The sequence below is a fragment of the Ursus maritimus genome (assembly GCF_017311325.1).
Source record: "Ursus maritimus isolate PB19 chromosome X unlocalized genomic scaffold, ASM1731132v1 scaffold_X1, whole genome shotgun sequence".
Classification (NCBI taxonomy): Eukaryota; Metazoa; Chordata; class Mammalia; order Carnivora; family Ursidae; genus Ursus; species Ursus maritimus.
Window position 1 is genome coordinate 39,702,150 of NW_024423319.1, and position 10,229 is coordinate 39,712,378.

A 10,229-nucleotide genomic window follows, 5' to 3' on the forward strand; every position below is an offset into this window, starting at 1 on the left:
AAATATATTCTGTAGGGGTGGCTGGCTGGCTCAGTCAGTAGAGCATGTGATTCTTGATCTTGGGATTGTAAATTCAAGCCCCATATTGGGTATAGAGATTACTTTAAAAAATCTTTTTAAAAATTCTATAAAAGTGAATAAGGGAAGGAAAACTAAAATAAAATAAAGAATTAGAGGTAGGCAAACTGTAAGAGACTCTTAAATATAGGGAAAAAACTGAGGGTTGCTGGAGGGATTTAGGTGGAGGGATGGGGTAATTGGGTGATGAGATTAAGGAGGGCACTTGATGTAATGAGCACTAGGTGTTACATGTAACTGATGAATCACTAAATTCTACCCCTGAAACTAATACTACACTATATATGAACTAACTTGAATTTAAATAAAATTTTGGAAAAAAAAAAGAAAAAAGTGAATAGGTAATTTAATTGTGGTGTGTATAAATTATATACAGTCATTTAAAACTAGTATATTTATTTTTTTTAAAGATTTTATTTATTTATTTGACAGAGAGAGACAGCCAGCCAGAGAGGGAACACAAGCAGGGGGAGTGGGAGAGGAAGAAGCAGGCTCCTAGCAGAGGAGCCTGATGTGGGGCTCTATCCCAGAATGCTGGGATCACGCCCTGAGCCAAAGGCAGACGCTTAAGGACTGTGCCACCCAGGCACCCCTAAAACTAGTATCTTTATTTTTTTTAAGATTTCTTTATTTGAGAGAGAGCATGAGCAGGAGGGGCAGAGGGAGAAGGAGAAAGAATATCAAGCAGACTTCGTGCTGAGTGTGGAGCCCGATGTGGGGCCTGATCCTGGGACCCTGAGATCATGACCGGAGCTGAAACCAAGAGTCAGACACTTAACCGGCTGCACCAACCAGGTGCCCCTAGAACTAGTATCTTTAAACAAAGAACTTTAATAACACAGGAAAATGCTTAATAAGTGAAAAAAGCATTAAGATATACAACTGTGTAGAAAGTAATCCCAACTTGTAAAAATTTTAACCAATTTACTTTATTTTATTTTATTTTTTTTTAAGATTTTATTTATTTATGTGACAGAGAGACAGCCAGCGAGAGAGGGAACACAAGCACAGGGAGCGGGAGAGGAAGAAGCAGGCCCCCAGCAGAGCAGGGAGCCCGATGTGGGACTTGATCTCGGAACGCCAGGATCACGCCCTGAGCCGAAGGCAGACGCTTAACGACTGCGCTACCCAGGTGCCCCACCAATTTACTTTTTTAAAAAAGGATTTGATATATAAAGAGGAAAGTCATTAAACAATAATTGGGGTTATTTCTATGCTGTTGATAGAACTGTGGACACATTTTTATTTTCTTCTTTATAATTTTCTGCATTTTTCAAGTTTCCAATACTGAGCATGTATTACTTTTGCTATTAGACAAAAGCCAGCATGTAAATTGGTTGAACAAATGAACAAATACACAGTTCTTGCCTATACTCTAATAGGGAGAACAGATAAAATCCCATGAAACAAAATGCTTGTAAAACCAAATACATTTAGATACTAGACAGGAAGAGGCTAAATATTACAAGTGTTCAAAGATGAGTAAAATCAGCTATTGATATGTAATAGTAAGGGAAAGTTTCATAGAAAGACTATTCTCACTAGCATGTAAACTCCATGGAGGCAAGACACTTGTCTATCTTATTTAGTTTTATCTACAGTATCTAGCACAAAATGATTTTGTGAACAGTACATATCCAAGAGGGTAGAAATAAAACAACATATACAATTCTTAAGTACTTATAATTTGCTAAATAAATATCTTCTGGATGAATATAAGCATCATGCTGAAACTGAGGAAAGATTGGATCCACAGGATTCCAATCAAAATGGAGAGGCAAGGGGTGCTTGGTTGGCTCAGTCAAGCATCTGCCTTTGGCTCAGGTCTTCATCTCAAGGTCCTGGGATGGAGCCCCACATGGCAGGCTCTCTGCTCAGTAGGGGGACTGCTTCTCCCTTTCCCTACCACTCTGCCTACTTGTACTCTCTCTATATATATCAAATAAATAAGTAAAATCTTTTTTAAAAAATGGAGAGGCAAAATACGTATGCAGTGTTCCAGGGATTATAGGAAAGCTCACCTAGACTAGAATGGACAGTGTACATTGTAAAATGTTGTATATTGAAAAATAAGGTTGGATGGAGGGAAAGATCATGATAGATCTTGAAAATCAGGCAGAAAATTTGAGAGTTAATGCATTAAGAAATGACAAGTCAATAGTTTGTAATGACAGTAATGAAATCTTAAATTTATTCACTATTTGCCAAGTACTATTCTAAATGCTTTATGTAACTCCTCTCATTTTATCCTCAAAACAACCTGTGACATAGGTACCACCCACCCCCTTTTGCCAATAAGGGAATTAAGGCTTACAGGTTACCACTTGGTTGAAGGTGACACATCTATCAGTCAGATTCCAGGTCTGACTTCAGACACCAAGCTTTTAAAGACTCTGCATAAGACGTCTCTGAAGCCCACAAAACATGTCTGAGGAGGGATACCAGAAAGCAGTGAGATTCCACAACATCAAAGATGTATTTTTATTCTGTGGTCTTGGACTGGAAATCAGTGATATCAGTACAAATTCATGGTTTTTAATACAAATATACAAAGGAGAGATTGCAAAAAGATAGATACAGACGTGGGCATGCATCTGTGTATATATACATGTATTTCTTAGTTTTGTCTGCTGAGAAGGCACAGACACAATGACACCTCAATAGCCATGAGCACACCAAGCACCCAGACCTTGACTTCTAAATACCATTATCCAATAAAAAGAATCAGAGCTCCCCGGAGAAATGGCTGATTCCAGGGTAGGGGCAGGGAAAGGAGATAAAATGAGGCTGGAACATCTTTTAGTACCAGAATGTAAGGGAATGCTCAAAAAATGACAGGGACGCACTGAAAGGATACAGGAGCCAACTGGAAGAGGCTCCTATTGGCCAAATCTGGGGTAATTTCAGCAAAAATAAAAGTAAAAATAGCAAAACTCATTATAAAACTCATAGAATAAAACAAATATCCATAACTCCATATTGCTATAAATAACTGAATAGATAATAAATAATTAGCAGAGAAGGTAAAGTTCTTTGTTATATTAGAATTCAATTATTAAATGCAGAAAATGTTAAAAACTGAAAACCACCATTTGGCAAATATCACAGTAATAACTACTCAGGCCAGAATCCTCAATAGATGCTAATTTTAAGCAGACAAAAGTATGATGAGAAACAGGATATTTACATTGTCTCACAATATCGCCTTGCACAGCCCTACAAGATCAGCTCACGTTGTAATTACAAAAGGAAAAAATAGTGACTTTTATGGCGTATAAACCTGGTAGACACAACCTGAATCAATTATTAAGGTTAATTCAAGGTAAAGACTCTCATGTGCTGCATATACAGACATCAAAAGCCAAATAAAAACAGAAAAAACGTACACACTCTTACACAAAGGACCAATTCATTTATACAAACACAAGACTAAAGTTATATAGATAGCTGAGTAAACAGAATTTGGTATGATGGCTAGGTAAATTGGTAAAAACGACAAAAGTGAACTGGGCATCTTAAGCCGAGTGCCACCATATACACATACCCTGTTTTATCATAATAGACATGCTACTGAAAAGTTCAGCATATTTAAAATCATTATGGAAACCGACTAATTAAAAGAAGAATAAAGCAAAACTTTCTTCAAAATAATCATGCACCACAAATTATAGTTGTTTTATAAATCTAACTTTTTATAAGTGATTGTATAAAATCACACCTGCAACAAGCAATTGCTTCTTGATTGCTTTTAAATTATCTCTGTACACAGACATATGTAAAAAGATCAAACTGATCTCTATTATGATCTCTTATTCTAAGTCCAAAGCTGTTTCCATTATAGATGATACTTCTCCTAACATCAGCAGGAAGAGATGTTATCCCCATTATCATTTCCATTTCACCTCCTGTGTCTCCCCCACCAAAAAAAAAAAAAGTAGCAGAAATCCAAACACTCTGAACAGCAAATAAGTCTCTATAGGCCACATACAAAGGAGGTAGTATAGTACAGTCATTGAGGGTAAAGAATTTGGAGTCAAACTGTCGCAATTTCCAGCCCCACAACTTAGTACCTATGTGATTTTTTGGAAGTTACTCAACCTCTATGATCCATAGCTTCTTGATCTGTAAAGCGGGGATAAAAATGGTATATATCTCATAGGGCTGTTGCAAAGACTAAATATGATAATGTACATTGCCATATTAGCACAGTGCTTGGCACGTAGTAAACACTCAAAAATTTAAGTTATGATCACAGTGTCAACAAATTCTTCTTGTGGAGCAGTTAATTCATAGTATACTTCAGAGGAAAAACTGTTCCTGGTCACAAACGACTCTACCCTCAGTGAGTTGTTGCCACTGGTCACAAGAGAGATAGTGCATTTAAATTAGACAAACCTATCCACTCCACTGCACAAAAAACTCACTAACATTTGTATAGTAGGGGTAGTACAATTGTACACACCATATCCATAAATCTAAGTGCTTATCCTACTGATAGTAAGTACAGGTATAATTACCTTTACATAAAAATATGTTATTTCCACCACTAGAAATGACCTTTGCAACCTAAACCTCCCCTTTTCTCTTACTGCTAACCTTCTCAGCATAAAGGTTACTCTATTCCACCTAATAAATACTCTACCTAAAAAAACTTCCACGTATTTATGATATCCCAATTTGGCATGACTTCAGAGATAACTCACTTAACTATGAAAAATTAAAGCAATTCTTGTAAGTATCAATGTTCTTCCTGATACAAAAGTCCCAATACCAAACTACTTCAGTCAACGATCAGTCAACCCCACTACCATCCATTTTACTCTGGAGAAGGTCACCAATATCCCCAGCACTAATATGGAGAGAAGATACCATTCATATCTTTGAGATGATTAAAACATTTCACCTAACTAGGATATTGATGTGTGAAGCAGAAAAAACCAACCCCTGATTTTATTAGAGGTACAATGTCCTAATGATAGAGAAATGGGATATAAAATGTTCTTTCAAAATTATATAGAAAGAAAAAGGAAAAAAACTGCATGGTATCTTCTGTAACTACTTCATGAACACTCGATCATTAGAGTCCAAGAAAACAAGCTTGCTCCCAAGTTTTGTCAACTATAGAAAGAAATCTCACTTTTAATATAAATTGACTCAATACAAAATACAAATTGATGTATAGTATTGTTATACATACCTGTATGACTGGTATCGGGTGCACATTTACTAATAGCAACATCAAAGGAAAAAAATTAGAAATATTTAATCAAACATCCATAAAACCTTTGCCCCTGGGCCAAATGCTATAAGCGGTAAGCACCAAGAAGATGTTTTTAAAAGTAACTATTTTCAACAACACAATTGTAGTTTTATCTGGGGGTCCATAAGCACTACTGAATGGCAAAACCTTACCCCATTAAGATGTTCTGCATCAAAAAAAGCAATTTTAAGTCATCTCTACTTTTTCGTAGGAAAAATTACAAGTGTAGTTGATATTCATGGTTTTTCAGCAGACTTGCTATCATAATTACATTGTGCTTAGAGTAATATGAAAGTTAGTTTTCATACCTTGAGTACACATTTTCTGGAGGATAAAAGGACAATGTAATCTGAGGTATGCTGAGTGTATAGAGAAACCAGACAGCTAACTTAAAAGTGGACCCAGATAAGTCATAACATAGCAGCTGCATGTATAAAGAATTGATAAGTCACTCAACCACGGCAGGCCTAAGCCATGATCTCACATTAAAGTGTTTTTAAAACCACCCATTATGATCACTCAAATATAACTTTTAAATAATCTGTCGCATACTTAATTCTTTCAAGGTTAAGCGAAATGAAGGATGATGGGCTGCAGGCTGGAGAACATTTTAACAAAGCCATTCATTCCTTTACATCTGCCTCATCCCCAGAAAGATAGTTGGTGGGACTACCCAGAGATCCTTCTAGCAAATATGTTGGGGTTTTAATTCTACATTCCTAAAACTGAGTGGAACTTTTTGTTCTGTCATTTCACAGGTGCGTCCTCCTCCACTGTCAAGTCAGAACACTCATTCTCCTTTGAAAAAAGAATTATTTTCCTTTAAATAGGTGATGGGCATATTTTCGATTTGTTGAGGTGCCTTAGTAAGATTTTTTTTTAAAGTAAACAACAAACAAAAACCCAGAACTTTAAAATAAAATAAAAAAAAACAAAACATGACGCAGAAGACCTGCTTGAAGCCTGAGGCCATCCGTCTTTCCCTCCTTCTACTTCGGTGTGTTACCTGAACGTTTGCCATATGGACGCCCAAAGGGGGACATGGTCACTACAGGGGCTTTGGTGGCCAGAGGTGAGGGTAGGCTCGTGTGGCCTGGGCAAAAGGGAAGCACTTCCTGGGCGCGCTCAACACTTGGATGGAGGCTGGAGTTAGAAAAGGCAAAATATCCAACTACAGACCAGATTTAAAGAGTGTGTGGGCTGGGTACAACTAGTGTAAAGGTTAGCCGGCAGACAAGGGAAACAACCCGAGCGCGGAGGGTGGGGAGGAAAAGTTGCAAATACCCTCCAGAGCCTAGTGAGCTATTAACGTGTGTCCCCCCACCCCGGCTCCGCTCTCTGGCCCCCCAGAGCAGCTAGCTGCAGCAAAGCAAGCAGCCCTATTTTTAAACATAAACCTCTCTCCTGGGCTGCAGAAGGCTTGAGTTACCAGCGTTGTAAATAATGTTGCTTCCTAAGCAAGTGAGGGCAGACTGGAATTCCCTAGCCAAGGCCGAGGAGAAAGGAAGGCAAAGGGACAAAAAAGTAATTTCGGCCTGAGTGAGATGACTGGTGGGAGCGGAGGAGGGAGGGGTAGAAGGAAGGACTTACCGCAGCCTCTGCAGGCTGCCCCCAAAGACTCAGGGCCAGTAAGAACAAGCCGGCAGCCAGGCTGACTCCACGCAGTTTCATTCTTCTCCAGCTCCCGCAGCTCCTTCAGCACCCGCACGAAATCCCTGGCTAGCTCTGACTAACTGACATAATCTTGAGTTTACGGGGAGAGAGCCGGAGGCGGAGAGGGACAGCGAGGGTGTCCCAATTGTGCCGGTCGGCTTAGGTGAGGAGGAAGCTTTTTAAGACTGGAGGGGGTGGGAAAGAAAAAAAAAAAAGAAGTTCTTCTTCCCTCCCCCCTCCCCTCCCCAAAGCCGGTCTCTCGGGAGCACTTTTCCCTTCTGTCTGGACTTGCAAACTTTTTCCTCACGCAAGTCCCACAGCTCTCAACTTTACTCCCTCTCTCCTCCCGCACCGCCCCCTCCCCACCAGCACTGGGGAATTTGAGGATCACTCCGCCACCGCTTCAGACTGCACCAGCAACCTGCGAGGGAGTGACGCTCAGTTATTTGGGGGAGGGAAACTTCCAGATCAGTTGGCTGAACACCATGAGTCCAACCGGGAAGCTTTTCTATTCGTTCACTTGCACCTTTCGTTGGTATTACTCTTCTCTGCCCAGTCCCACTCTCATTGGTGAGAACACCAAAGCCAATTACAAATAGACGTGAGCTGGGACTATTTTTTTAGCGGATGGATCTTAGAGGAACTGAGTTTTTTATTGTTAATGGTTAGAAACAAATTTTGGTCGCCGCTCCCTGGGCTGCTGGTGGTGTTTGCCTTCCACCTGCTTGCAGGACAGTTTCTACATACAATAAAATACGTGAAAATATTAGAACTGTATAATATATTTATATGATTAAATATATTCTTACAACCGAAGAATTAAGAAAATGAACCTACTTAGGTGTACCTGAAGCCTTTATGCGTGTTTTAAACATCTAAGATTGAGGAGCATTCAGTAGATGTTAGTAAATATTATATGGTTGGATGTTATTGTAATATAGTTTTATCTTTTTATTTAACTACATTCCTAAATGCTGTAATTTTTACCTTTTATATAGAACAATATAAAAGGTATTGACTCTCTTTGCGATTGTGTTTCAGAAGGATTCAATACAGGGAATTAAATAACTTTCGTTCAGTTTTCTTTAAAACTAACACAAACATCTAATTGGAAACATATAGAGTTAAGGACAGTTGAATTGAATTTCTGAAATAAAGTAGACCTGAGCATTACTTTGGTAATCCTGATCTTGTAGATTTGTTGAAGTACCAACAGGCCCTGAAAATATTTTGTGTGGACTCCTTGGAGGGTCTTTCAGGGATTTGCTCAAGAATTCTTTAGAACTTTTCTGTTATCTCAGACCCTAGAATTTGGCACTTGAGTCTTTCGAGGCTTTGGACCTATTTATGGGGGCCCACTCATCCTTAGGTTGTAATCAGCTTTGGGTAGATTTACAACTCCAGAAACCACCACCACCACCACCACCCCCCCCAAGAGCTTAGTAGACAATAAGTTAGAATGAGTGTAGTATGCATTTGGGCAAGGGTGCAAGGGAATTTGGGGCCCATCTGTAGGAGTCCGGTGCCCTAAATCTATTTATGTGTAACAGTTAACAGTGGTTTATGGAAGTGTATGCTGCGTAGTTGCTTAGATCTTAGTGTATAGGTCTTTATGGGCCTGAGCGTGAAGCTATGGAGATGCCTGGGAATGTTATGTGCAGAGGTGCCTGAAAGTGAGAAAGACGCCCGGCTGCCCAAGGTAGGGGGGATGATTGACAGCAGACAGCCCCGCCCCTTTCCCCTCCATTCCTTCCTCTCCTGGTGTATGGAACTATCTTTTGAGTGCGGCAAGTTGTAGCGGGCACCGCTGACTGTTTCCCTTTGGGCACTTCTTATCTAGAAGCTGAGTTTAGTTTCTTCCGAAGTGAGCCACTTCTCCCCCCCTAGCCCGTCGTCCTGAATAAGGAAGCAGCCGCCAAGCATCAGCGGAGCCCTGATGAGCCCAGGCTGTGGAGCCGCTTAGCTGTCTCCCGGGACCCAGCTCCGGAGGAGCCGCAAGCATGCACCCTGGGTGAGCTGTTGCTGCCCTGAGCTCCCCTCCCTCTTTCCTACTTTGAGCTACTTTGCCGGACCCGGACTATACTTGTACTTATGTCATTGCAGAGAAAGGGGGGGGGGGGCAGGCGGCCAAAAGGAGTCGGGGACTATGGACAGACTTAGGACCCCGGAGCCTTGAGAGCCCAAGTTACTCACCCTTCCTCCTGTTTCAGGTTGTGGCTTCTCCTGGTTACGTTGTGCCTGACGGAGGAACTGGCAGGAGCCGTGAGTCTCTTCCCCCCCAACCCCGACCCTTTTCCCTCCTCCTCCTTTGACCCCCTTCCCATTCCACCTCTCGTGTTTGTGTTAGGGGGTTACAGAACGTTGCACTGCGAAACAGAGTTCACATCGCTCTCCTTTCTAGTGGGAGTTAATGGGGTTCCTAGGAATAGCACAGCGTCACGCTTATGCCTTTGGTACGCAGGCATCTTTCTGTCCCAAAACTTCGTAACGGGTTGGGAAAATAAAAGTAGAAGACCCAAGAGGCGCACATTTCTGAGCCTCTTCTCAGACGACTTTAAGATGACTGACATCTGGTGCTTTTCTCTGCATCTATCTCCAAGGCAGAAGAAATGTAATTTTCCCTGGTCTACAAGAACATGAATTGGCACACAAGTTCGAGAGTGGGAGGAGAGCTCAAGGAGTGGGACTTGAAAGTGCTGTGAAAGTTATGGAAGTTAAACTTAAGTATTTGCTTGTGAGTCCTTGGACAGTACCAGATGGGAACATCAGGACTCTTTAACCACCTGAACTGAACTGATATCACTAGATGATGTTCAATTTCTGTCTGATGTTTCCTTTCACTGGTTTTCTGTGTCATCAGAAAGTTAAAAGTTAGTGTTTAGAATAGAAAAAATAATCTGAAAGTTAACATTTCATAGGCTGTTTAGATTTCATCCACCAAATCAGCTAGGGACTGCAGGCAGAGGAATTTCTGTAGACATCTGGTCAAGAAAAGTTTAATGGATCCCAGAAAGTAGAGGTTCCCCCAGTGTAATTACTAGGATAATTTACCAAAGGTGGAATGACCCGAATAATCAGATATTGCAGTTTTCCAGTCTCACTAGTTACTTACACTGGCAGAAATAAAGTTAGCTGCTGAGTTCAAATTTGAAGTTGTTTGACTATTGAGTACTATTTCACTGCTCTATTTAATAAACTGTTAATAACCAAAGTCACACACCATGTAGATGATAGATAT

The 10,229-nt window shown here is 40.4% G+C and overlaps 1 protein-coding gene across 1 annotated transcript in view; it reads right to left on the bottom strand.

The window, feature by feature from the left end:
- Window positions 1-7,430, bottom strand: part of COL4A5 (collagen type IV alpha 5 chain) — a 252,110-nt gene extending 244,680 nt beyond the window's left edge. The window contains exon 1 of the mRNA XM_040627518.1: window positions 6,929-7,430. Within this exon, the coding sequence (XP_040483452.1) occupies window positions 6,929-7,009 (81 nt within the window). The 5' untranslated portion in view covers window positions 7,010-7,430. The remainder of the gene's footprint in view (window positions 1-6,928) is intronic.
- Window positions 7,431-10,229: the final 2,799 nt, after the last annotated feature.